The sequence below is a fragment of the Cetorhinus maximus genome, chromosome 8, assembly GCF_964194155.1.
Source record: "Cetorhinus maximus chromosome 8, sCetMax3.hap1.1, whole genome shotgun sequence".
Taxonomy (NCBI): domain Eukaryota; kingdom Metazoa; phylum Chordata; class Chondrichthyes; order Lamniformes; family Cetorhinidae; genus Cetorhinus; species Cetorhinus maximus.
Window position 1 is genome coordinate 14,717,796 of NC_135886.1, and position 27,680 is coordinate 14,745,475.

Here is a 27,680-nt window from a genome sequence, read left to right on the forward strand (position 1 = left end):
TCTGGGGACCCGGGTTTGAATCCCACCACAGCAGATGGTGAAATTTGAATTCAATAAAAATCTGGACTTAAAATGACCACAAAACCATTGTTGATTGTCTTAAAAACTCATCTGGTTCACTAATGTCCTACAGGGAAGGAGATTTGCTACCCTTACCTGGCCTGGCCTACATGTGACTCCAGACCCACAGAAATGTGGTTGACTCTTAACTGCCCTCTGAACAGGGCAATTAGGGATGAGCAACAAATGCTGGCCTAGCCAGCGATGCCCACAACCCATGAACAAATGAAAAAAAGGCTGGACCTACTGATAATTTACTCGGGCAATGGGAGATGTTAATCAGCCCCAATTCCATTTTAGGTTGACGGTATCCCCCCTTTGTAGGGCTGGAAATAACCTCAAAGATAACCTCAAAGATCATATGGCATTAGCAATTATCTAAACTGTGACTTTCTACTGCAAGTAACCCTCCCATTGGAGGGTTACTCTTTCCCCCATTTCTAAAACTCACACAGGTTTGTTGACCTGGGAAGGTGGTTCATTCCGGCTGCTTATGTACAATCATTTTGGCCTTTTCCTCCACTTTACCATTCGCTTCATCTCTTCTTCCCTTTCGCAATTCAGCCATCACCCTTACCTAACTGAATGATCATAAACCCCATGGACTCAAGCCAGCATCATTCTCCAGTTCAAGCCATTTCACCACCGTATCTTCCAGTATGCGTTTGTATTTTCAGACTGACAGCTTCCTGGATACTCCTATCGTTCCACTCCTCTAATTACAGATACCACCCCTCTCTTTCTTGCAAGTAAAGCAAGAGGAAACCCTGCTAACTTTAATTCACTGTTGTGAGGGGACAGATGCATATAAAATGTAGGGCAGTGTTGTAAAAGTAGCCCGCTGTACATCAACTCACCAAGGTAGAATTGGTTACAGTTTGACCAGCATCACCCTCTTCCTACCTTAGTCAAGATTTCTGTGCCACCTGAATTCAGTATTGAAATCTCTTCCTAGCTCTTTAGTACCTCTGATTATACAACCATCTCCTTGATGGATAACAAAACAACCACAACCAGCATTTATAGAACATCTTTTAAGGTAAAGAAAAGTGCCATAAAGCTTCACAAAGAGGGATAAGGAAACGGATGCAGTCGCCAAGCTAGGAGTTTAGTAGATTCGGAGTGATGGCTGAAAGCTTAGCTGAAGGGACAGGCTCTGAGTCGTCAGAGGTGAAAGGGGTTTAGAGAAGGAGCTCCAGGAAAAAAGAGATGAGGCAGCTGAGGGCTGGTGTTGTGTGTACTTATGGTTGAATCACCATATTTGATTGTCTAGGGCAGATTAGAATTGATGTTTCGGAAACAAACCCGGGAATAAATTCTGTACACATTTGACACAAAATGGAGCAACAGGTGGGAGCAGCTCAGGACAAGCGCCAGGTGAGTCCCAGATGTGTGTCTGCTGGGGCAGCTTGATGCTAGTGCTAGGTTTCATAGATTTACTCCTATGCCCACTCTCTATATTTATAACCATCAATAGCCAGCAAGGTGCCCCCCTGATATTATTAGTCACAGCAACTTTCTCAAGTCCCAAAGAACCACCTTTTCTCCATAATCCTCACAATGGCACTTCTTAAGGAAATGGATTCTTTATTTGCACATCAATTGACTTTGCGTCATGGCTCTGGAATGGTCCAAATTCTAACCACCTTTTATGCAAAGCGAGGTTCTCTCCCCTGGAGCCACTTAGCTATAGCAGCCTCAGCACGACATGGTCAAAATTCCAGGAATCAGCATTACATTCCCCAGGAAGATACTGCAACAATAGTGGATTCTGAACACGGACCCTTCAAATCACAAAGATCCACAATACAACAAACAAGTAGTAAATGACGGTGCTCCACTATGGGGCTTGTTGATCACATGGTAGCAGTCACCTGTCATATGACCATCCGAGCCCATATCAGGTGACACTGTCCAACTCCCCAAGAATTCAGCATTTTTAATGCTGGGGTTCTTAGTTGAATAGTTTCATGGAAACAGGTTTTCCCTCTAGCGTGCACTTCACCCACATTAGCCAAGAGGAACAAGACCCAACAAGCTTACTGAAAGGCCAGGTTCTACACAGAAACAGTACAAGCCACAAGTTAAAAGCCATCACTGTAGATTGTCAACCTACGGTGTGTTACCTGGATAATTTGGCAGCCACTGATAGCAGATAAACAGGCTGCTCTCAGTACTTTGCAACATCATTTTCTTACTGGCTGCAGGTGGGCGTGTAGTGTAGTGTGGATGCATTTGGTCTTTGACACAGGGAAGGCTTCACACACATTCTGCCCCAATATCCTATCAGACACGGATCCAGGCACCTGCTGTAAAACTCCAGACTACAGACAGACTCTTCGTCAACCAGTGGCCTGGGACACAGAAACTCTCATTTCTTATAGAGACGCAATAACAAAAGATGATCCACGCAGGATGAGGCCATTCGGCCCATCCTGCCTGTACTGGCTTGTAACTTCCAGGATTATAGCTCTCCCCTTTTTTTTCAAAAAAAAACAGGGGTGTAACATTTGCAATCCTCCTCTGACACTGCTCCCATATCAAAGGCCAGTTGGAAGATGGTGACCAGAATGTCCACAATATCCACGCTTACTTCCCTCAGCAAACTAGGGTGCATGCCCCCAGAGAGGGTGACTTTTCTAATCTGAGGACTGCCAACCTTTAAATACCCCCTCTTTATCTATTTTTATCCTGTGCAATATCTCTACTGCTGCCTCCTCCTATACTGCAACATTAGCAGCATCCTCTTCTTTATAGTGAAGACAGATGCAAGGTGTTTATTTTGTACCTCGACCACATCCTCGGACCCCCAAAATATCTCCTTTTGGTCCTCAGTTGGCCCCACCCTTCCTTCGACCGCATTCTTTCTAATTGTATACTTACACAAGACTCTTGGGCTCCCTTTTCTTACCTGCCAATCTATTCCCCTGCACTCGCTTCTCCCCCTTATTTCCTTTTTACCCTTTCTGCATTCAGCTTTCAAAGACTCCTCCTGCTTTCACCCCAAGCGGTTAATTAAGCTCTGACTCAATTACTGAAAGATTTACATTTATATAGAACCTCTTCACCTACAATCCTGCACAGCATTCCGTCTCGATTACTTTATTTTTTTTTAAAAATGCGCAATTTGCAAACGAGGATTAATTATGCAGCGGACTCAGTGAACCAGTCTTGACATTATTGTATTCTCATCTCCAAAATCTCATACTCCCAACGGGCAGTCGCACGCTCTGGCCGCAATCTTCCCACTGCCCTTCGATGTGGAGGCAGTGTCAGGAGAGGATTGTAAATGTTACACCCCTGGTTTGGGGGGAAAAAAAAGGGGGAGAACTATAATCCCAGAAATCACAAGTGGGGGGTAGAAGCCCTCCCAATTCTCTGGTCCTGCACTTGATCGAGTTCAGGCCAGGACAGCCCGATTGCAGATTTACCCCAAAACTGCAGAAAGGGAGTGGGTGCAAAAACAAAAGAACGTTTTAAAAAAAAAATACAGATGTTTTTAATTAACTGGGCACAGCTGAAGCGATATCTTGAAACCCAGGGAAAAGGAACGAGGAAGGGGAAGAGAATCTGCGGCCTGCCTTGCTGATAAAATTGGATTCGCAACAGTGAGAGACAACACATTTAATCGCTTCCATTGTGAACAATTTCTGCAAAGTATAAAACCATATCTCACCCCTTGGATAGAATCAGTATGTTTCTGGAGAGGTTGTGTAACAACCCAATTCCTAACATCTGGCAACGTGCCGGAAGTATTAATTTTCCTGCAAAAGGGTTGGAGGGGAGGGGGGGGGAAGGTGGTGGGGGGAGGAGAAAGTAGGATTTGAGCAGCCAAGAATTGGAGGGGTTTTGGCAGCTTGAAAGGAAAGAAACAAGAAGTTTTAGTGTTTGGAACTGATTGTTACAGCAACCATGCTGCTCTCAGTCCCAGCCAAGCTGAACGCACGAGATTGAGGCCTTTGCATCACCGTTCAAAAACTATCTATGGGCAACTTCCGGTATTCCTTTGGGAGAACTGCTGTTCCAAGGCCATGAATCATGGCTTGCTTGTCTGTGGAAAATTTCCTGAGCGGAGATCCCTGCATCCCATCGCTCCACGGCAAAGCGTTCCCCAGTGTGAGCTTTGAGCAAAGCCCTGGATCGGTGTGCGGCCTTTGATCGAGTGACACCGTCTTATGCCGGCTGAACATAACCTCACACCAAGCCCAAACATGAAGGAAAATCGTGGGCCCGGTCCTTCTCTGGGGTTTCTCAGTCACCAGCTTTACCCACAAGCCACCCAACAGTTAACTGCAAGCACAAAAACAAATCAAACAGGAAAGTGTGGGGGAAAATTTGCCAGTAAGATACGCAGGGATGAAACAGCCATTGCAAACAAACAGACGTCAGAGTGTTCAGCAGAGGAAAGCTCTCTGTGACTGTGGACAGTGTGCTGGGCTGGCCATCACTGTTTGCGTTGGCAACATGGTCACTGACCTTGCTGCTGAGGTACGAGGAGCGCAAAGGGGGGGAAACGGTCTTTCAACTGGAAGCCTTGAAACAGGGACAGTACAATATCAGAAAGAATTACCATACAGTCTAGCGCATTATTTGTATCCTCAGTTTGTTTTTTTTTTAGGATTGACAAATCATCTTCATTTTTTTCCAGTAGTTCCCACCAGTCTTCGCACCCCATCAAATGTTTAAACTCCTTTCTGGAATGTGAAATCCAACTCCACATGTTCAGCCAGGGAGTCATGGATCAGTGAGACAATCGACCACTGAGGCATCACAGCTGTGCCCAATCACATGATAAACGCATGAACACTGGCTGATTTGTCAGGCCGATGAGGCATCGCCGAGTCAGTCAGGAGTCTCGTTCAGTTGTGCATATTAGGTCAACAGAAGATGAGCAGGGAGCCTGACAGGGAGAACCTGGGTCTGAAAGCTGAAGAGATCCAGCAGAGTGAATTTTCAACTTTCTTTTTAGGGCCAGTTGGCTGCAGCTAGCTGCACAGGGGATTCCCACCCATTTTCCTGAATGGCTGACCTCTCCAGAACCCCCATCCCATATTCCCAACCCTAGGCCTGGTTGGTAGCCTCTGGGGCCCTCAACTTTCCACCACTGAGTGACTTCATTCCTAATGTGGATCAAGGAATTGGCCAACAGCATGTTTGAGAGGTCTGACGATACAATTGGCTCTGCCTCCCATGGCTGCTCATGAACAGGACCCTTCCCACTCAGGTGGCGGGCTCTTAAAGGAGCAGAGAGCTTTAGGGAGGGAAATTCCAGAGCATGGGATTTGGGTGATTACAGGCATGACCACCAGGGGAGATGATCAACGTTGATTGTTCATTTCTCCCAAAGGTTAAAATCTGGACCATGTCCCCTTTGGTCTTTATTCTCAGTTAGCTGATCTGTGAGGCAATAGTCCACATGTGCCAACAGATCTTGTGCCCACTCTCAGCACTTTGAAATATCAATGCAGGTCAGCCCATTCCCGTGGTCTGTTTCTTGGGGAATTCCTGCTGGCAGGAATTCCATCCACTGTGCACTGTCAGCATGCTGTCTAGAGTTGCCCGGGAAACATCCTATTAACAATCAGATTTGGATAGGAAGGGGGTGTTGAGGTGCCGGGGGGGGAATTGGCAGCACATCAGGGTGTGTGTGTTAACTGAGAGGGTGATGAAGGAAGAGTGTCAGCAGAAAGGGGAGCATCAGCTTAATCTGAGGAGGTAGCATTGTGAGTAGGAACATGGGACTTAGGAGGAGTGGGCCATTCGGCCCTTCAAGCCTGCTCCGCCATTCGATAAGATCCTGGCTGAGCTGATTGTGGTCTCAGCTCCGCTTTCCTGTCTGCCCCCCCATTACCCTGGACTCCCTCGTCTACCAGAACCAGAGGAGTGCAGGGGGGGAGTAGCAATGTGAAGTGGACTGGAGGATGGGGGAAAGAGAACACCACGTTCAATTAAAGGGGTTTAAAGCAAGAACATGAGGAGGGGTGAGTATGTTTGTCTAAGGAGGGGGAGGTCGATGGTGTACAGAATCTCTGAGCTGTGTCTCGAGTGGATAGAATCCCTCTTTGAAAGGTGTGGGGCAGGGCTGGGGGTGGTTAGATGTTAAAAGATCACTTTGAGAAGTTTTAAACATTTGGATTTCCCATTTAGCCAATCATGTTCTGATGTTTCTTTCCTCCAAGGAATCTTGGCGATAAAGATCACTTCAGTGCAAAAACTGACGTGGCTAGTTCTCAAGTCACACACTTTGAATCTGAGCTTTCATGTGAGCAGTCATATTTTTCGGGGCCTGAATCAGCTTTGTATAGCTGGTGAACGGCTTCTTGTTAACTTTCTTGGTTCACAAGACTGGGTTCATTTGCATGGATGAGGGGAGTGAATAGCCAATCTTTCTGCTTCTAATCATTATCCAGATGACTCTTGTCAGAACTCGTGAAGCTAGGATCGGACTCAACCGTGAACTCCCCCAGTAATCAAACAGTCAACATTCACCATCCAGCCCCACATGTGCTGCAACTTGTATACGAAACAAAGACGACACAACAACTTCGGATCAGCGGGAACGGCTGTGCTGAGAGTGAGGTGACTGCGTCGATGCCTCTGGTGATGCCATCGTTGACCTGTTGCGAGTGCACCGTGGGAGTGTGAGCTGCAGTTCACATACTCTTAACGTTTCCTTTGTTGGACTCCTGCCCAATTACTCCATCGCAAACAAACACAGAGCACACAACCATCAGCCCAAGAAAATTAGACAAGACATCTTGGTTAGTGGTTTAATTGCTGTCTGGTGACTTCTATAAATGGGATAATTGTGCTGCATTAACACACACACACTGACAATGCTTGACAAGTGCAGGCGACCTTTGCCCCCTCCTTGCTGAGCTCGACACTGTTCTCTCTTCTCCTCCTCTTCAATGCAAGATGGTTCCCCCCCCACAACCCCCCACCGCCCGCCCCAACCCCAGCCTTTCTTACTCTCAGGATTTCTTCATGGTTTCAGTATCCAAGCTATTTCATTCCATTGCAGCTACATAACTGTCCAGGGAGAAGGGGACAGCAGCAGCACAAGCATCTGAAATGAATCAAGTGTAGAAAATCTGGAATGGAGCACTGAATCCAACATTCCTCTCTCGTGGTTCCACACTGAGCACTTTGATTTATTGCCTGACTTGTGCTGAATGCTCCCTGTAAAAAAAATGAGACGTCCCGGGAGTGAAATACCATGTGACTCTGTGAATCATCAGCATTTATTCACAGTGTAACTACCTAGTGAACCAACAAAGCAGGGCATTCATTGTTGGACACCCAGCGGCCAGGGAAACAGGATAAACTAAGCCTGGTCCCTCCAACACAGTGAGGCAAGGCAATGGTGAGAAGCTGATTTTATTATGAAGGATTTACACCATCGGCCTGTACAGCCCAAACACAAGGATGCCTTGGAAGCGGAATAATAAGAGATCAGCGAAGTTGTTTTAAAACAAATCATGTGTGAAAAAACTGACTCATTAGTTGCTTTGACTGTATTTCAACATTTGTCCCACCTTCAGAGACAGGCCCAGGGTAGCAGTACTGTAAAATGGAAGGTGGGACCACTGCCTTACAGAGGTCAGGGTGGGCACAGGGACCAAAAGACAAGGGCAAATATCTGACATAAAGGAAACGTAACTTTCCTCAGTCCCACTGTACTGCGAGCGTTTGCGCGGCTGCACTGCGAGCGTTTGCGCGGCTGCACTGCGAGCGTTTGCGCGGCTGCACTGCGAGCGTTTGCGCTCAGTCCCGCAGCACTGCGAGCGTTTGCACGGCTGCACTGCGAGCGTTTGCGTTCAGTCTCGCCGCACTGCGAGCGTTTGCGCTCAGTCCCGCAGCACTGCGAGCGTTTGCGCGGCTGCACTGCGAGCGTTTGCGCGGCTGCACTGCGAGCGTTTGTGTTCAGTCTCGCCGCACTGCGAGTGTTTGCGCGGCCGCACTGCGAGCGTTTGCGCGGCCGCACTGCGAGTGTTTGCGCGGCCGCACTGCGAGCGTTTGCGCGGCCGCACTGCGAGCGTTTGCGCGGCTGCACTGCGAGCGTTTGCGCTCAGTCCCGCCGCACTGCGAGCGTTTGCGCTCAGTCCCGCCGCACTCGAGCGTTTGCGCTCAGTCCCGCCGCACTGCGAGCGTTTGCGCTCAGTCCCGCCGCACTGCGAGCGTTTGCGCTCAGTCCCGCCGCACTGCGAGCGTTTGCGCTCAGTCCCGCCGCACTGCGAGCGTTTGCGCTCAGTCCCGCCGCACTGCGAGCGTTTTGCGCTCAGTCCCGCCGCACTGCAAGCGTTTGCGTGTCGACCATTATATGCTGAATGCGTGTTGGGGGATCACCACAGTGTGCCACCAACCTGCTCTTAGTTGTAAAGATTCTAAAAAAAAAGCTGCAAAACATGACTCAAATTCAACAGATTCAGATTTTTTAACTGCTCCCCGGGTTCCTGTATTAAAGGCATTTACACTGCCACTGTCTCCCATCATCTCTCCCACTTCTCGTCCCCTCAGGCCCATGAGGACAGACAGGGAATCTACACAACACTTTCCACTGTGAGCCTCTGAACCACGCACAAGGCCAGAGTCAGACTGCTGACAATGGGCCCCCCCACCCCAACCCCACTGCACCTTTGATTTTTCCCATTCCTCTCCCTGAGGAACATCCAGCATCCATCATCCCCCCAACTTTCCCCTGACCTTACCCCCACAACTTCCCCACCTTTCCTCATTCCACCTCACCAGCCCCATCCCTTTCTTCCAACGGCAGGTCAGAGATAGTAAACTCAGCAAGAGGACTGAACAAATCGATCAGCAGCAGACTCCTACACTAGCACCTTCCAAAGTCCAGTCACCACCATGGTCACCACTGCACAGGTATGTAACCACAACAAAATAGCTGCAATGTCTTACTTCCACACAAGAAATCTAGTGAAGTATTAGATTATAGAGAACAGTACCAACATTGTTCACACTGGGTTTCAGGTTGGCAAGATAATGGAAACATTTAGAAAGATTTTTTTTTTTAAAAAGTCATCCTGATATTTCCCAGGGTAAGTGTGCACCTGGGTAGAATCTCAACCCTAAAAAAGATCCACCAGCAACGGATGAATAGATTGCCAACAGCAACGTGGGGAATTACTGCTGCTCTGCACTCAATCTGAATGAGGCACAGTGGGGTAAGAAAGGAGAACACATGGAGCCAATTTTAGATGCAACAAGAATAACAAAGAATTGGCAGCAAGTCATTGAAACATCATTCTTCAGAAATCAGGCTTTATATCTATCACTGATCAATAAACACAAATGAATTATAGCATATCAAGACATTGGACAAAGCAGTGAAATTCTGGGCTTCAGCCATTGGTCATTGGAATAGGATTTGCAAATCAAGCATTTGGTGCAATTGTCTCCAGATGTCTACAAGTTTCAGACAAGGGTCAGAGACCCACAGCAGTGGTAGTGCTTGAGTTTCTTTCACTCCACAACCAAAGACAACATGATCCATGTCTGCACAGTATTCCAAAACGAAGAGGTAAATGCAAACTTGTTGAAGATTCAGTACAGAAAATGAGCGACTCAGAAACTCCCAGCTCACAAATACAGTTACGAACATAGAAAAAAGATCAGGCCATTGGGCCCCTTGAGCCTGCTCTGCCATTCAATGTGACCATGGCTGATCTTTGATCTCAACTCCACTTTGCCGCCTGCTTCCTGGATTCCCTCAGCATTCCAAGAATTATTCATCTCCATCTTGAATATACTCAACAGCCTGACATCCATAACCCTCTGGGGTAGAGAATTTCCAAGATTTACAACCTTCTGAGCAAAGAAATGTTTCCCATCTCAGTCCTAAATGGCTGACTCCTTATCCTGACATGGTGACGCTGTGTCCTACATTCCCCCACCAGAGGAAGCAACCTCTCAGAACCTAACCTGTCAAGCTCCAAGAATCTTGGATGCTTCAATGAGATCACCTCTCATTCTTCCAAACTCCAGGGAATATAGACCCATTTTACTCAATCTTTGCCCTAAGGACAACCCCCTCAATCCAGGAATCAGTTACAAAGTGACACAGGCTGAACTCATACTGAACAAGAACCTTCCTGAATGGATGAGAACTTTCTCATGCGTTTGGGAAAGTGGTCAGGGAAGTTTGTGCTGCTGTCCATCACATTTTGCCAACCAGTTGACTCAGTTGGGTAAGTTGGCTGTTGTTGGGCAAACAGCGCACCCATTTTGGGCAGAGGGGGAGAAATCGAGGAGCAGCAGGGTGAGCACTGACTTGACAGGAATACGTTGGCGGTGCTTTAGGAAAGAGTCTCCTCCACAAACAAGATCACCCCCACCCCCCCACCAGCCCCACCAAAGATGGAGATCCAACATGTGGACAAAAAGATTGGCCGGATAGAGGCGGGGAACAGGTGGAGATGTCCAAACAATCAGCAGCTCCTTTTCCAGGGTTCAACATTGTAAAATAGCACCTTCCTCAAAGAAACGAATTCAACAGCAAGTTGTACCAAGTGGAAAAGAGGGAAAGCTGCCAAAACGTAAAAGCAAACGTTTCATAAAGAGAGATCACCAATAGAGGAAGACTTGAACAAAGTGCTCCAAAAGCCCTGAGGCAGGCTGTGGGGCTACATCACCATCCCCACTTGCTCAGACCCAAATGAGCCATGGGTTCCAGAAAAGAAAACTGATTCCTCACGGGATATTATTATGGAGCACCCTTTTCAAACAAGAACGTTTCTCCTTACAAATAAATACAGCGCTTCTTCCATTATTCCACTTTTAAGGAATGCTGCAATATCCATTACTACAGGAATTTGGATTCTCAAGAATTTCTTAATTAAAATCAGCTTGACTCAGACAGTAGCTTTGTGGGCTGAAGCCCCACTCTGGGATTTGAGTTTGTAACCTGGGCTAACACTGCAGTGCAGTAGCCAATGAGTACTGCATTGTTGGAGCTATGTTTTTCCAGATGAGATGTTAAACCGAGGCCTGTTTGATCGTGTAGCATTATTCTGAGAAAAGCAGAGGGGTTCTCCTAGTCTCCTGGCTAATATTCCTCCCTCAAACACAAGTAAAACAGACCAACTGTTCATTAATCTCACTGCTGTCTGTGGGATCTTCCCTATGCTGACACTTTTTCTGATATAACTGTCATGACTTGCACATTCGAAGTAATACACTGGCTGGAAAGTGCTTTGATATGTCCTGAAGATGTGAAAAAGAGTTAAATAGAAGCAAGATCTTCTTTCCGGAAATATCACGATGAAATTACAGCACAGAAGGTGACAAAGCATCCTATCGCACTTGTGTTGGTTCCAGCGCAACAGAAGCAGTCTACTCCAAACAATTTCCCTCTCCTCTGTATCCTTTAAAATCTTCCTTTCGAATACCTGCTAATCTAATTAATTGACGTTCTCCTCAATAGCCACTTGCCGTAGAGCATTACGTGTTCTAATGACCATCTCTGTGAAAAAAAGATCTTCTAACCTCCCTCTTCATTCAAGTGATAATCCTCAGTCTGTGCTACCCATTTACCAAGCAGTGGAAACCATATTTCATTATTCACCCCACTAAAAAATTTCAATTTTGCAAACCTTTATTAGATTCCACCCTCAGCCTCTCTTCCCTTTTTTGTTTTTTGTCTTTCTTTGTAAGAAGAGCCTAGTTCTTGATACCGTTTCTAGTGAGTCTTCACTGGTTCTTTCCTACAATAAGGTGCAAGAACCTATACAGCTCAGCTGTGCCCAAACCAACGTCTGGTACTCTGTCTGATATGGGAGGGAGCAGGCCTCTCAAATCCACATTTCTTCAACCAGATTTCCCCATTCTGCATTCACCAGCCCAAGTGGAAGGCCTGCTCCTCGCTCTTCAATCTTAATCAATTAGCAGAAGTAATTAAAAGTAGGTTAGCCACAATGGTCCAGTGGATAATTGCATTGCCAGACGTAGAGATGGGCCGTGCGTAGCAGCAAGTTCCCAAGTGCAATTATCTTCACTGTATTGATATGAGATTGTCTGGAACTTCCATTTAATTTATATGGAGATTCAGAATTTTTCCTTGTTTTGTTTTTGCAAAGAGTCTGTTGTCAAAACTGTTCACAAAGAAAGACAGCATTCAAAATGCATTAATAATCAACTCCATCAGACTACATTGGTGTGGGCAACAATTTGAGAGGTTTCATGCCGCTGAAGTCAACAGATGTATTGAATTCAATTTCTTAACTTGCTGCAGTATGATTTAAACTCATGACCTCTTTGTCGCCAGTTCAGTCCCATAACCACAACACGATCCCCTTCCCCCATTTGCGAATGTTCATGTTCGCAAACACGTTAAGCAAAACAGATAATCTGAGAGTGGTATAATGGGAGATGTCTGTTGTTGGTGTCTCTCAGTTATCCCAGTAAAGTGTTTTAGAATTGTTGCTAAGAGGCAGCCCACAAGTAGCCATTTTGCACAGATTTCCCTCTGTGACATTAGAGTTCTACGTCAGTGACATTAATAGCAACAGCTGGCAGCATTCGACAAAGAGGAACAGAAAGTGAAGATGTGAGAAACGTTCTGCAGGGCTGGCAGCATCTGCAGAGAGAACAGTCAGCATTTCAGGTGCGCACTGTCAATAATGGCACTGAAAGCGATGCTCGCACTGAGAGTGAAAGTCCTCCATGTTTACCAGTGGCAGTTCCTACATAGAACCTGGTTGCAGTTTCAACACTGCATACAGCGGGCTTAAATTTGTATCTAACCCCGTGCTGTACCTGCCTTGGGAGGGTTTGATGGGCACAGAATAGAAGGAACTTTACTCTGTAACTAGCCCATGCTGTAAAGGGAACTTAGATCTAATCTGTGATATAACAACCCAGAATTGTATGATACAGTCTGGGGCATGTGTGCGTGTGTGTGTGTTGGGGCGTGTGTGTGTGTGTGTGTTGGGGCGTGCGTGCGTGTGTATGTGTTGGGGGGTGCTTGCGTGTGTGTTGGGGGTGCGTGCGTGTGTGTTGTGCGTGTGTGGTGTGTGTGTATGTGTGTGTTGGGGAGTGTGTGTGTATGTGTGTGTTGTGGTGTGTGTGTGTGTGTGTGTGTTGGGTTGTGCGTGTTGGGGTGTGCGTTTGTTGGAGCGTGTGTGTGTTGGGGAGTGTGTGTGTGTATGTTGCGGAGCATGTGTGTGTGTGTGTTGGGGAGTGTGTGTGTGTGTTGGGGAGTGTGTGTGTGTGTTGGGGAGTGTGTGTGTGTGTTGGGGAGTGTGTGTGTGTGTTCGAGAGTGTGTGTGTGTTAGGGAGTGTGTGTGTGTTAGGGAGTGTGTGTGTGTGTTAGGGAGTGTGTGTGTGTATTAGGGAGTGTGTGTGTATGTGTTGGGGAGTGTTTGTGTGTGTGTTGGAGTGTGTTTGTGTATTGGGGAGTGTGTGTGTGTGTGTTGGGGAGTGTGTGTGTGTGTGTTGGGGAGTGTGTGTGTGTGTTGGTGAGTGTGTGTGTGTGTGTTGGGGAGTGTGTGTGTGTGTTGGGGAGTGTGTGTGTGTGTAGGGGAATGTGTGTGTGTGTGTTGGGGAGTGTGTGTGTGTGTGTGTGTTGGGGAGTGTGTGTGTGTGTGTGTGTGTGTTGGGGAGTGTGTGTGTGTGTGTGTTGGGGAGTGTGTGTGTGTGTGTTGGGGTGTGTGTGTGTTGGGGAGTGTGTGTGTGTGTGTGTTGGGGAGTGTGTGTGTGTGTGTGTTGGGGAGTGTGTGTGTGTTGGGGAGTGTGTGTGTGTGTTGGGGAGTGCGTGTGTGTGTTGGGGAGTGCGTGTGTTGGGGAGTGTGTGTGTGTGTGTGTGTGTTGGGGTGTGTGTGTTGGGGTGTGTGTGTTGGGGAGTGTGTGTGTATGTGTGTGTGTGCTGGGGAGTGTGTGTGTGTGTTGGGGAGTGTGTATGTGTGTGTGTGTGTGTGTGTGTTGGGGCATGTGAGTTGGGGAGTGTGTGTGTGTGTTGGGGAGTGTGTGTCTGATGGGGAGTGTGTGTGTGTGTGTGTGTGTGTGTGTGTGGGGCATGTGAGTTGGGGAGTGTGTGTGTATGTGTGTGTGTGTTGGGGAGTGTGTGTGTGTGTTGGGGAGTGTGTGTGTGTGTGTGTGTGTGTGTTAGGGAGTGTGTGTGTGTGTGTTGGGGATGTGTGTGTGTGTTGGGGAGAGTGTGTCTGTGTTGGGGATGTGTGTGTGTGTGTGTCTGTGTGGATGTGTGTGTGTATGTGGGGATGTGTGTGCGTGGGGATATGTGTGAGTGTGTTGGGGCGTGTGTGTGTGTGTGTGGATGTGTGTGTGTATGTGGGGATGTGTGTGCGTGGGGATATGTGTGAGTGTGTTGGGGCGTGTGTGTGTGTGTGTGGATGTGTGTGTGTATGTGGGGATGTGTGTGCGTGGGGATATGTGTGAGTGTGTTGGGGAGTGTGTGTGTGTGTGTGTTGGGGCGTGTGTGTGTGTGTGTTGGGGAGTGTGTGTGTGTGTGTGTTGGGGAGTGTGTGTGTGTGTGTTGGGGAGTGTGTGTGTGTGTGTGTTGGGGAGTGTGTGTGTGTGTGTGTTGGGGAGTGTGTGTGTGTGTGTGTTGGGGAGTGTGTGTGTGTGTGTTGGGGAGTGTGTGTGTGTGTGTGTTGGGGAGTGTGTGTGTGTGTGTGTTGGGGAGTGTGTGTGTGTGTGTGTGTTGGGGAGTGTGTGTGTGTGTGTGGGTCGGGGAGCGTGTGTGTGGGTCGGGGAGCGTGTGTGTGGGTCGGGGAGCGTGTGTGTGGGTCGGGGAGCGTGTGTGTGGGTCGGGGAGCGTGTGTGTGGGTCGGGGAGCGTGTGTGGGGGTCGGGGAGCGTGTGTGGGGGTCGGGGAGCGTGTGTGGGGGTCGGGGAGCGTGTGTGGGGGTCGGGGAGCGTGTGTGGGGGTCGGGGAGCGTGTGTGTGGGTCGGGGAGCGTGTGTGTGGGTCGGGGAGCGTGTGTGTGGGTCGGGGAGCGTGTGTGTGGGTCGGGGAGCGTGTGTGTGGGTCGGGGAGCGTGTGTGTGGGTCGGGGAGCGTGTGTGTGGGTCGGGGAGCGTGTGTGTGGGTCGGGGAGCGTGTGTGTGGGTCGGGGAGCGTGTGTGTGGGTCGGGGAGCGTGTGTGTGGGTCGGGGAGCGTGTGTGTGGGTCGGGGAGCGTGTGTGTGGGTCGGGGAGCGTGTGTGTGGGTCGGGGAGCGTGTGTGTGGGTCGGGGAGCGTGTGTGTGGGTCGGGGAGCGTGTGTGTGGGTCGGGGAGCGTGTGTGTGGGTCGGGGAGCGTGTGTGTGGGTTGGGGAGCGTGTGTGTGGGTGTGTGTGTTGGGGAATGTGTGTGTGTGTTGGGGAGCGTGTGTGTGTGCGTGGGTTAAGGAGTGTCTGTGTGGGTTGGGTAGTGTGTGTGTGGGTTGGGGAGTGTGTGCATGTGTTGGGGGGTGTTTGCGTGTGTTCAGGTGCGTGCATGCCTTGGGGTTTGTGCGTATGTTGGGGCATGTCTGTGTATGCCTGTGTTGGGGCGTGTGCGTATGTTGGAGTGTGTGCGTGTGTTGGGGTGTGTGTGTGTTGGGGTGTGCGTGTGTTGGGGTGTGTGTGTGTGTTGGGGTGTGTGTGTGTGTTGGGGTGTGTGTGTGTGTTGGGGTGTGTGTGTGTGTTGGGGTGTGTGTGTGTGTTGGGGTGTGTGTGTGTGTTGGGGTGTGTGTGTGTGTTGGGGTGTGTGTGTGTGTTGGGGTGTGTGTGTGTGTTGGGGTGTGTGTGTGTGTTGGGGTGTGTGTGTGTTGGGGTGTGTGTGTGTGTTGGGGTGAGTGTGTGTTGGGGTGTGTGTGTGTGTTGGGGTGAGTGTGTGTTGGGGTGTGTGTGTGTGTTGGGGTAAGTGTGTGTTGGGGTGAGTGTGTGTTGGGGTGAGTGTGTGCGCAGGGGTGAGTGTGTGCGTTGGGGGAGTGAGTGTGCGTTGGGGGAGTGAGTGTGCGTTGGGGGAGTGAGTGTGCGTTGGGGGGGTGAGTGTGTGTTGGGGGGGTGAGTGTGTGTTGGGGGGGTGAGTGTGTGTTGGGGGGGTGGGTGTGTGTTGGGGGGCTGGGTGTGTGTTGGGGGGCTGGGTGTGTGTTGGGGGGGGTGAGTGTGTGTTGGGGGGGTGAGTGTGTGTTGGGGGGGTGAGTGTGTGTTGGGGGGGTGAGTGTCTGTTGGGGGGGTGAGTGTGTGTTGGGGGGGTGAGTGTGTGTTGGGGGGGTGAGTGTCTGTTGGGGGGGTGAGTGTCTGTTGGGGGGGTGAGTGTCTGTTGGGGGGGGTGAGTGTCTGTGGGGGGGTGAGTGTCTGTGGGGGGGTGAGTGTGTGTGTGTTGGGGTTGTGTTGGGATGGTGTGTGTGGGTGTTTGTTGGTGTAGGTGTGTGTGTGGGGGGATGTGTGTGCGTGAGTGTGTGGGGTTGTGTGTGTGTGGGTGTGTGTGGGGATGTGTGTGCGTGTAGATGTGTGTGTGTGCGCCTGGGGATATGTGTGTGTGTGATGGGGTGTGTGCGTGTGTTGCGGTGTGTGTGTGTGTGTGTGTGTGTTGGGGTGTGTGTGTGTTGGGGTGTGTGTGTGTTGGGGTGTGTGTGTGTTGGGGTGTGTGTGTGTTGGGGTGTGTGTGTGTGTTGGGGTGAGTGTGTGTTGGGGTGAGTGTGTGTTGGGGTGTGTGTGTGTTGGGGTGTGTGTGTGTTGGGGTGTGTGTGTGATGGGGTGTGTGTGTGTTGGGGTGTGTGTTGGGGGTGTGAGTGTGTGTTGGGGGTGTGAGTGTGTGTTGGGGGTGTGAGTGTGTGTTGGGGGGGTGAGTGTGTGTTGGGGGCGTGAGTGTGTGTGTGTTGGGGTTGTGTTGGGATGGTGTGTGTGGGTGTTTTTTGGTGTAGGTGTGTGTGTGGAGATGTGTGTGTGTGTCTGTGGATGTGTGTGTGTATGTGGGGATGTGTGTGTGTATGTGGGGATGTGTGTGTGTGTGCGTTTAGGAGCGTGTGTGTGCGTTGGGGAGCGTGTGTGGGGGTTGGGGAGCGTGTGTGGGGGTTGGGGAGCGTGTGTGGGGGTTGGGGAGCGTGTGTGGGGGTTGGGGAGCGTGTGTGGGGGTTGGGGAGCGTGTGTGGGGGTTGGGGAGCGTGTGTGGGGGTTGGGGAGCGTGTGTGGGGGTTGGGGAGCGTGTGTGGGGGTTGGGGAGCGTGTGTGGGGGTTGGGGAGCGTGTGTGGGGGTTGGGGAGCGTGTGTGGGGGTTGGGGAGCGTGTGTGGGGGTTGGGGAGCGTGTGTGGGGGTTGGGGAGCGTGTGTGGGGGTTGGGGAGCGTGTGTGGGGGTTGGGGAGCGTGTGTGGGGGTTGGGGAGCGTGTGTGGGGGTTGGGGAGCGTGTGTGGGGGTTGGGGAGCGTGTGTGGGGGTTGGGGAGCGTGTGTGGGGGTTGGGGAGCGTGTGTGGGGGTTGGGGAGCGTGTGTGGGCGTTGGGGAGCGTGTGTGGGGGTTGGGGAGCGTGTGTGGGGGTTGGGGAGCGTGTGTGGGGGTTGGGGAGCGTGTGTGGGGGTTGGGGAGCGTGTGTGGGGGTTGGGGAGCGTGTGTGGGGGTTGGGGAGCGTGTGTGAGGGTTGGGGAGCGTGTGTGTGGGTTGGAGAGTGTGTGTGTGTGTGTTGGGGAGTGTGTGTGAGTGTGTGTGTTGGGGAATGTGTGTGTGTGTTGGGGAGTGTGTGTGTGTGCGTGGGTTAAGGAGTGTGTGTGTGGGTTGGGGAGTGTGTGTGTGGTTTGGGGAGTGTGTGCATGTGTTGGGGGGTGTTTGCGTGTGTTAGGGTGCGTGCATGTGTTGGGGTGTGTGCGTAGGTTGGGGCATGTCTGTGTGTGCGTGTGTTGGGGCGTGTGTGTGTGCGTTGGGGTGTGTGTGTGTGTTGGGGTGTGTGTGTGTGTTGGGGTGTGTATGTGTTGGGGGTTTGTGTGTGTTGGTGAGTGTGTGTGTTGGTGAGTATGTGTGTTGGTGAGTGTGTGTGTTGGTGAGTGTGTGTGTTGGTGAGTGTGTGTGTGTTGGGGGTGGGTGAGTGTGTGTGTGTGTGTGTGTGTTGGGGTTGTGTTGGGATGGTGTGTGTGTGTTTTATGGTGTAGGTGTGTGTGTGTGGGGATGTGTATGTGTGTGATTGTGTGTGTGGGGATGTGTGTGTTGGTGAGTGTGTGTGTGGGGGTGTGTGTCTGTGTGGGGATGTGTGTGTGTGTGTGTGAGAGTGTGTGGGGATGTGTGTGGGGGGATGTGTGTGTGTGTGTGGGTGGATGTGTGTGTGTGTGTGTGTGTTGGGGTGTGTGTGTGTGTTGGGGTGTGTGTGTGTTGGGGTGTGTGTGTGTGTTGGGGTGTGTGTGTGTGTTGGGGTGTGTGTGTGTGTTGGGGTGTGTGTGTGTGTGGGATGGGGAGTGTGTGTGTGAGTTGGGGAGTGTGTGTGTGGGTTGAGGAGTGTGTGTGTGGGTTGAGGAGTGTGTGTGTGGGTTGGGGAGTGTGTGTGTGGGTTGGGGAATGCGTGTGTGGGTTGGGGAGTACGTGTGTGGGTTGGGGAGTGCGTGTGTGGGTAGAGGAGTGCGTGTGGGTTGGGGAGTGCGTGTGTGGGTTGGGGAGTGCGTGTGTGGGTTGGGGAGTGAGTGTGTGTGGGTTGGGGAGAGTGTGTGTGGGTTGGGGAGTGTGCATATGTTGGGGCATGTCTGTGTGTGCGTGTGTTGGGGCATGTGCGTGCGTAGGGGTGTGTGCGTGCGTTGGGGTGTGTGCGTGTGTTGGGGTGTGTGTGTGTGTGTGTGTTGGGGTGTGTGTGTATTGGGGTGTGTGTGTTTTGGGGAGTGTGTGTGTTGGGGTGTGTGTGTGTGTTGGGGTGTGTGTGTGTGTTGGGGTGTGTGTGTGTGTTGGGGTGTGTGTGTGTGTTGGGGTGTGTGCGTGTTGGGGTGTGTGCGTGTTGGGGTGTGTGTGTGTTGGGGTGTGTGTGTGTTGGGGTGTGTGTGTGTTGGGGTGTGTGTGTGTTGGGGTGTGTGTGTGTTGGGGTGTGTGTGTGTTGGGGTGTGTGTGTGTGTTGGTGTTGTGTTGGGATGGTGTGTGTGGGTGTTTTTTGGTGTAGGTGTGTGTGTGGGGATGTGTGTGCGTGTGTGTGTGGGGATGTGTGTGTGTGTGTGTGTGTATGTGGGGATGTGTCTGTGTGTGTGGACGTGTGTGTGTATGTGGGGATGTGTGTGGATGTGTGGGTGGGAATGTGTGTGCGTGTGGATGTGTGTGTGTGTGCGTGGGGATATGTGTGTGTGTGTTGGGGTGTGTGCATGTGTTGGGGTGATTGTGTGTGTGTGTGTTGGGGTGTGTGTGTGTGTGTGCGTGTTGGGGTGTGCGTTTGTTGGGGCGTGTGTGTGTGTGTGTGTGTGTGTGTGTGGTGGAGTGTGTGTGTGTGTTGGGGAGCGTGTGTGTGTGTTGGGGAGCGTGTGTGTGTGTGTGTGTGTGTGTTGGGGAGTGTGTGTGTGTTGGGGAGTGTGTGTGTGTGTGCGTGTGTTGGGGAGTGTGTGTGTGTGTGTTGGGGAATGTGTGTGTGTGTTGGGGAGTGTGTGTGTGTGTGTTGGGGTTGTGTTGGGATGGTGTGTGTGGGTGTTTGTTGGTGTAGGTGTGTGTGTGGGGATGTGTGTGTGTGGGGGGATGTGTGTGTGTGAGTGTGTGGGGTTGTGTGTGTGTGGGTGTGTGTGGGGATGTGTGTGCGTGTAGATGTGTGTGTGTGTGCCTGGGGATATGTATGTGTGTGTTGGGGTGTGTGCGTGTGTTGCGGGGTGTGTGTGTGTGTGTTGGGGTGTGTGTGTGTTGGGGTGTGTGTGTGTTGGGGTGTGTGTGTGTTGGGTTGTGTGTCTGTGTTGGGGTGAGTGTGTGTTGGGGTGTGTGTGTGTGTTGGGGTGAGTGTGTGTTGGGGTGAGTGTGTGTTGGGGTGTGTGTGTGTTGGGGTGTGTGTTGGGGGTGTGTGTGTGTTGGGGGGGTGTGTGTGTGTTGGGGGGGTGAGTGTGTGTTGGGGGTGTGAGTGTGTGTTGGGGGGGTGAGTGTGTGTTGGGGGCGTGAGTGTGTGTGTGTTGGGGTTGTGTTAGGGTGGTGTGTGTGGGTGTTTTTTGGTGTAGGTGTGTGTGTGGGGATGTGTGTGTCTGTGGATGTGTGTGTGTATGTGGGGATGTGTGTGTGTGTGCGTTTAGGAGCGTGTGTGTGTGTTGGTGAGTGTGTGTGTTGGGGTGTGTGTCTGTGTGGGGATGTGTGTGTGTGTGTGTGTGTGAGAGTGTGTGGGGATGTGTGTGGGGGGATGTGTGTGTGTGTGTGGGTGTGGGGGGATGTGTGTGTGTGTGTGTGTGTGTGTTGGGGTGTGTGTGTGTGTTGGAGTGTGTGTGTGTGTTGGGGTATGTGTGTGTGTTGGGGTGTGTGTGTGTGTTGGGGTATGTGTGTGTGTTGGGGTGTGTGTGTGTGTTGGGGTGTGTGTGTGTGTTGGGGTGTGTGTGTGTGTTGGGGTGTGTGTGTGTGTGGGATGGGGAGTGTGTGTGTGGGTTGAGGAGTGTGTGTGTGGGTTGAGGAGTGTGTGTGTGGGTTGGGGAGTGTGTGTGTGGGTTGGGGAATGCGTGTGTGGGTTGGGGAATGCGTGTGTGGGTTGGGGAGTACGTGTGTGGGTTGGGGAGTGCGTGTGTGGGTTGGGGAGTGCGTGTGGGTTGGGGAGTGCGTGTGTGGGTTGGGGAGTGCGTGTGTGGGTTGGGGAGTGCGTGTGTGGGTTGGGGAGTGAGTGTGTGTGGGTTGGGGAGAGTGTGTGTGGGTTGGGGAGTGTGCATATGTTGGGGCATGTCTGTGTGTGCGTGTGTTGGGGCGTGTGCGTGCGTAGGGGTGTGTGCGTGCGTTGGGGTGTGTGCGTGTGTTGGGGTGTGTGTGTGTGTGTGTGTTGGGGTGTGTGTGTTTTGGGGAGTGTGTGTGTTGGGGTGTGTGTGTGTGTTGGGGTGTGTGTGTGTGTTGGGGTGTGTGTGTGTGTTGGGGTGTGTGCGTGTTGGGGTGTGTGCGTGTTGGGGTGTGTGCGTGTTGGGGTGTGTGCGTGTTGCGGTGTGTGCATGTTGCGGTGTGTGCGTGTTGCGGGGTGTGTGCGCGTTGGGGTGTGTGCGCGTTGGGGTGTGTGCGCGTTGGGGTGTGTGCGCGTTGGGGTGTGTGCGCGTTGGGGTGTGTGCGCGTTGGGGTGTGTGCGCGTTGGGGTGTGTGCGCGTTGGGGTGTGTGCGCGTTGGGGTGTGTGTGCGTTGGGGTGTGTGTGTGTTGGGGTGTGTGTGTGTTGGGGTGTGTGTGTGTTGGGGAGTGTGTGTGTGTGTGTGTGTTGGGGAGTGTGTGTGTGTGTGTGTGTGTTGGGGAGTGTGTGTGTGTGTGTGTGTTGGGGAGTGTGTGTGTGTGTGTGTGTGTTGGGGAGTGTGTGTGTGTGTGTGTGTGTTGGGGAGTGTGTGTGTGTGTGTGTTGGGGAGTGTGTGTGTGTGTGTTGGGGAGTGTGTGTGTGTGTGTGTTGGGGAGTGTGTGTGTGTGTGTGTGTGTGCTGGGGAGTGTGTGTGTGTGTTGGGGAGTGTGTATGTGTGTGTGTGTGTGTGTGTTGGGGCATGTGAGTTGGGGAGTGTGTGTGTGTGTTGGGGAGTGTGTGTCTGATGGGGAGTGTGTGTGTGTGTGTGTGTGTGTGTGTGTGTGTGTTGGGGCATGTGAGTTGGGGAGTGTGTGTGTATGTGTGTGTGTGTTGGGGAGTGTGTGTGTGTGTTGGGGAGTGTGTGTGTGTGTGTGTGTGTGTGTTAGGGAGTGTGTGTGTGTGTGTTGGGGATGTGTGTGTGTGTTGGGGAGAGTGTGTCTGTGTTGGGGATGTGTGTGTGTGTGTGTCTGTGTGGATGTGTGTGTGTATGTGGGGATGTGTGTGCGTGGGGATATGTGTGAGTGTGTTGGGGCGTGTGTGTGTGTGTGTGTGGATGTGTGTGTGTATGTGGGGATGTGTGTGCGTGGGGATATGTGTGAGTGTGTTGGGGAGTGTGTGTGTGTGTGTGTTGGGGCGTGTGTGTGTGTGTGTGTTGGGGAGTGTGTGTGTGTGTGTTGGGGAGTGTGTGTGTGTGTGTGTTGGGGAGTGTGTGTGTGTGTGTGTTGGGGAGTGTGTGTGTGTGTGTTGGGGAGTGTGTGTGTGTGTGTGTTGGGGAGTGTGTGTGTGTGTGTGTTGGGGAGTGTGTGTGTGTGTGTGTTGGGGAGTGTGTGTGTGTGTGTGTGTGTGTGGGTCGGGGAGCGTGTGTGTGGGTCGGGGAGCGTGTGTGTGGGTCGGGGAGCGTGTGTGTGGGTCGGGGAGCGTGTGTGTGGGTCGGGGAGCGTGTGTGTGGGTCGGGGAGCGTGTGTGTGGGTCGGGGAGCGTGTGTGTGGGTCGGGGAGCGTGTGTGTGGGTCGGGGAGCGTGTGTGTGGGTCGGGGAGCGTGTGTGTGGGTCGGGGAGCGTGTGTGTGGGTCGGGGAGCGTGTGTGTGGGTCGGGGAGCGTGTGTGTGGGTCGGGGAGCGTGTGTGTGGGTCGGGGAGCGTGTGTGTGGGTCGGGGAGCGTGTGTGTGGGTCGGGGAGCGTGTGTGTGGGTCGGGGAGCGTGTGTGTGGGTCGGGGAGCGTGTGTGTGGGTCGGGGAGCGTGTGTGTGGGTCGGGGAGCGTGTGTGTGGGTTGGGGAGCGTGTGTGTGGGTGTGTGTGTTGGGGAATGTGTGTGTGTTGGGGAGCGTGTGTGTGTGCGTGGGTTAAGGAGTGTCTGTGTGGGTTGGGTAGTGTGTGTGTGGGTTGGGTAGTGTGTGCATGTGTTGGGGGGTGTTTGCGTGTGTTCAGGTGCGTGCATGCCTTGGGGTTTGTGCGTATGTTGGGGCATGTCTGTGTATGCCTGTGTTGGGGCGTGTGCGTATGTTGGAGTGTGTGCGTGTGTTGGGGTGTGCGTGTGTTGGGGTGTGCGTGTGTTGGGGTGTGCGTGTGTTGGGGTGTGCGTGTGTTGGGGTGTGTGTGTGTTGGGGTGTGTGTGTGTGTTGGGGTGTGTGTGTGTGTTGGGGTGTGTGTGTGTGTTGGGGTGTGTGTGTGTGTTGGGGTGTGTGTGTGTGTTGGGGTGTGTGTGTGTGTTGGGGTGTGTGTGTGTGTTGGGGTGTGTGTGTGTTGGGGTGTGTGTGTGTGTTGGGGTGAGTGTGTGTTGGGGTGTGTGTGTGTGTTGGGGTGAGTGTGTGTTGGGGTGTGTGTGTGTGTTGGGGTAAGTGTGTGTTGGGGTGAGTGTGTGTTGGGGTGAGTGTGTGCGCAGGGGTGAGTGTGTGCGTTGGGGGAGTGAGTGTGCGTTGGGGGAGTGAGTGTGCGTTGGGGGAGTGAGTGTGCGTTGGGGGGGTGAGTGTGTGTTGGGGGGGTGAGTGTGTGTTGGGGGGGTGAGTGTGTGTTGGGGGGGTGGGTGTGTGTTGGGGGGCTGGGTGTGTGTTGGGGGGCTGGGTGTGTGTTGGGGGGGGGTGAGTGTGTTGGGGGGTGAGTGTGTGTTGGGGGGGTGAGTGTCTGTTGGGGGGGTGAGTGTCTGTTGGGGGGGTGAGTGTCTGTTGGGGGGGGGGTGAGTGTCTGTGGGGGGGGTGAGTGTCTGTGGGGGGGTGAGTGTGTGTGTGTTGGGGTTGTGTTGGGATGGTGTGTGTGGGTGTTTGTTGGTGTAGGTGTGTGTGTGGGGGGATGTGTGTGCGTGAGTGTGTGGGGTTGTGTGTGTGTGGGTGTGTGTGGGGATGTGTGTGCGTGTAGATGTGTGTGTGTGCGCCTGGGGATATGTGTGTGTGTGATGGGGTGTGTGCGTGTGTTGCGGTGTGTGTGTGTGTGTGTGTGTGTTGGGGTGTGTGTGTGTTGGGGTGTGTGTGTGTTGGGGTGTGTGTGTGTTGGGGTGTGTGTGTGTTGGGGGTGTGTGTGTGTGTTGGGGTGAGTGTGTGTTGGGGTGAGTGTGTGTTGGGGTGAGTGTGTGTTGGGGTGTGTGTGTGTTGGGGTGTGTGTGTGTTGGGGTGTGTGTGTGTGATGGGGTGTGTGTGTGTTGGGGTGTGTGTTGGGGGTGTGAGTGTGTGTTGGGGGTGTGAGTGTGTGTTGGGGGTGTGAGTGTGTGTTGGGGGGGTGAGTGTGTGTTGGGGGCGTGAGTGTGTGTGTGTTGGGGTTGTGTTGGGATGGTGTGTGTGGGTGTTTTTGGTGTAGGTGTGTGTGTGGAGATGTGTGTGTGTGTCTGTGGATGTGTGTGTGTATGTGGGGATGTGTGTGTGTATGTGGGGATGTGTGTGTGTGTGCGTTTAGGAGCGTGTGTGTGCGTTGGGGAGCGTGTGTGGGGGTTGGGGAGCGTGTGTGGGGGTTGGGGAGCGTGTGTGGGGGTTGGGGAGCGTGTGTGGGGGTTGGGGAGCGTGTGTGGGGGTTGGGGAGCGTGTGTGGGGGTTGGGGAGCGTGTGTGTGCGTTGGGGAGCGTGTGTGGGGGTTGGGGAGCGTGTGTGGGGGTTGGGGAGCGTGTGTGGGGGTTGGGGAGCGTGTGTGGGGGTTGGGGAGCGTGTGTGGGGTTGGGGAGCGTGTGTGGGGGTTGGGGAGCGTGTGTGGGGGTTGGGGAGCGTGTGTGGGGGTTGGGGAGCGTGTGTGGGGGTTGGGGAGCGTGTGTGGGGGTTGGGGAGCGTGTGTGGGGGTTGGGGAGCGTGTGTGGGCGTTGGGAGCGTGTGTGGGGGTTGGGGAGCGTGTGTGGGGGTTGGGGAGCGTGTGTGGGGGTTGGGGAGCGTGTGTGGGGGTTGGGGAGCGTGTGTGGGGGTTGGGGAGCGTGTGTGAGGGTTGGGGAGCGTGTGTGTGGGTTGGAGAATGTGTGTGTGTGTGTTGGGGAGTGTGTGTGAGTGTGTGTGTTGGGGAATGTGTGTGTGTGTTGGGGAGTGTGTGTGTGTGCGTGGGTTAAGGAGTGTGTGTGTGGGTTGGGGAGTGTGTGTGTGGTTTGGGGAGTGTGTGCATGTGTTGGGGGGTGTTTGCGTGTGTTAGGGTGCGTGCATGTGTTGGGGTGTGTGCGTAGGTTGGGGCATGTCTGTGTGTGCGTGTGTTGGGGCGTGTGAGTGTGCGTTGGGGTGTGTGTGTGTGTTGGGGTGTGTGTGTGTGTTGGGGTGTGTATGTGTTGGGGGTTTGTGTGTGTTGGTGAGTGTGTGTGTTGGTGAGTATGTGTGTTGGTGAGTGTGTGTGTTGGTGAGTGTGTGTGTTGGTGAGTGTGTGTGTGTTGGGGGTGGGTGAGTGTGTGTGTGTGTGTGTGTTGGGGTTGTGTTGGGATGGTGTGTGTGTGTTTTATGGTGTAGGTGTGTGTGTGTGGGGATGTGTATGTGTGTGATTGTGTGTGTGGGGATGTGTGTGTTGGTGAGTGTGTGTGTGGGGGTGTGTGTCTGTGTGGGGATGTGTGTGTGTGTGTGTGTGTGAGTGTGTGGGGATGTGTGTGGGGGGATGTGTGTGTGTGTGTGGTGTGGGGGGATGTGTGTGTGTGTGTGTGTTGGGGTGTGTGTGTGTGTTGGGGTGTGTGTGTGTGTTGGGGTGTGTGTGTGTGTTGGGGTGTGTGTGTGTGTTGGGGTGCGTGTGTGTGTTGGGGTGTGTGTGTGTGGGATGGGGAGTGTGTGTGTGAGTTGGGGAGTGTGTGTGTGGGTTGAGGAGTGTGTGTGTGGGTTGAGGAGTGTGTGTGGGTTGGGGAGTGTGTGTGTGGGTTGGGGAATGCGTGTGTGGGTTGGGGAGTACGTGTGTGGGTTGGGGAGTGCGTGTGTGGGTAGAGGAGTGCGTGTGGGTTGGGGAGTGCGTGTGTGGGTTGGGGAGTGCGTGTGTGGGTTGGGGAGTGAGTGTGTGTGGGTTGGGGAGAGTGTGTGTGGGTTGGGGAGTGTGCATATGTTGGGGCATGTCTGTGTGTGCGTGTGTTGGGGCATGTGCGTGCGTAGGGGTGTGTGCGTGCGTTGGGGTGTGTGCGTGTGTTGGGGTGTGTGTGTGTGTGTGTGTTGGGGTGTGTGTGTATTGGGGTGTGTGTGTTTTGGGGAGTGTGTGTGTTGGGTGGTGTGTGTGTGTTGGGGTGTGTGTGTGTGTTGGGGTGTGTGTGTGTGTTGGGGTGTGTGTGTGTGTTGGGTGTGTGCGTGTTGGGGTGTGTGCGTGTTGGGGTGTGTGTGTGTTGGGGTGTGTGTGTGTTGGGGTGTGTGTGTGTTGGGGTGTGTGTGTGTTGGGGTGTGTGTGTGTTGGGGGTGTGTGTGTGTGTTGGTGTTGTGTTGGGATGTGTGTGTGTGGGTGTTTTTTGGTGTAGGTGTGTGTGTGGGGATGTGTGTGCGTGTGTGTGTGGGGATGTGTGTGTGTGTGTGTGTGTATGTGGGGATGTGTCTGTGTGTGTGGACGTGTGTGTGTATGTGGGGATGTGTGTGGATGTGTGGGTGGGAATGTGTGTGCGTGTGGATGTGTGTGTGTGTGCGTGGGGATATGTGTGTGTGTGTTGGGGTGTGTGCGTGTGTTGGGGTGATTGTGTGTGTGTGTGTTGGGGTGTGTGTGTGTGTGTGTGTGTGCGTGTTGGGGTGTGCGTTTGTTGGGGCGTGTGTGTGTGTGTGTGTGTGTGTGTGGTGGAGTGTGTGTGTGTGTTGGGGAGCGTGTGTGTGTGTTGGGGAGCGTGTGTGTGTGTGTGTGTGTGTGTGTTGGGGAGTGTGTGTGTGTGTGTGTTGGGGAGTGTGTGTGTGTGTGCGTGTGTTGGGGAGTGTGTGTGTGTGTGTTGGGGAATGTGTGTGTGTGTTGGGGAGTGTGTGTGTGTGTGTTGGGGTTGTGTTGGGATGGTGTGTGTGGGTGTTTGTTGGTGTAGGTGTGTGTGTGGGGATGTGTGTGTGTGGGGGGATGTGTGTGTGTGAGTGTGTGGGGTTGTGTGTGTGTGGGTGTGTGTGGGGATGTGTGTGCGTGTAGATGTGTGTGTGTGTGCCTGGGGATATGTATGTGTGTGTTGGGGTGTGTGCGTGTGTTGCGGGGTGTGTGTGTGTGTGTTGGGGTGTGTGTGTGTTGGGGTGTGTGTGTGTTGGGGTGTGTGTGTGTTGGGTTGTGTGTCTGTGTTGGGGTGAGTGTGTGTTGGGGTGTGTGTGTGTGTTGGGGTGAGTGTGTGTTGGGGTGAGTGTGTGTTGGGGTGTGTGTGTGTTGGGGTGTGTGTTGGGGGTGTGTGTGTGTTGGGGGGGGTGTGTGTGTGTTGGGGGGGGTGAGTGTTGGTGTGTGTGTGAGGTGGTGGGGGGTGAGTGTGTGTTGGGGGCGTGAGTGTGTGTGTGTTGGGGTTGTGTTAGGGTGGTGTGTGTGGGTGTTTTTTGGTGTAGGTGTGTGTGTGGGGATGTGTGTGTCTGTGGATGTGTGTGTGTATGTGGGGATGTGTGTGTGTGTGCGTTTAGGAGCGTGTGTGTGTGTTGGTGAGTGTGTGTGTTGGGGTGTGTGTCTGTGTGGGGATGTGTGTGTGTGTGTGTGTGAGAGTGTGTGGGGATGTGTGTGGGGGGATGTGTGTGTGTGTGTGGGTGTGGGGGGATGTGTGTGTGTGTGTGTGTGTGTGTTGGGGTGTGTGTGTGTGTTGGAGTGTGTGTGTGTGTTGGGGTATGTGTGTGTGTTGGGGTGTGTGTGTGTGTTGGGGTGTGTGTGTGTGTTGGGGTGTGTGTGTGTGTGG

General features: G+C 52.8%; 1 protein-coding gene across 3 annotated transcripts in view; it reads right to left on the reverse strand.

The window, feature by feature from the left end:
* srgap2 (SLIT-ROBO Rho GTPase activating protein 2) overlaps positions 1–27,680 on the reverse strand; it is a 224,019-nt gene that overhangs the window by 124,437 nt on the left and 71,902 nt on the right. For 2 of the 3 annotated variants that reach the window (XM_078546488.1, XM_078546484.1), the window contains exon 1: positions 2,187–2,265. The exons of the other annotated variant lie outside the window; for it this stretch is intronic. In XM_078546488.1, coding sequence (XP_078402614.1) covers positions 2,187–2,250 — 64 coding nt within the window. In that variant the 5' untranslated portion in view covers positions 2,251–2,265. Of the gene's footprint in view, positions 1–2,186; positions 2,266–27,680 lie in introns of those variants that run through there. 3 annotated transcript variants of the gene reach the window in all.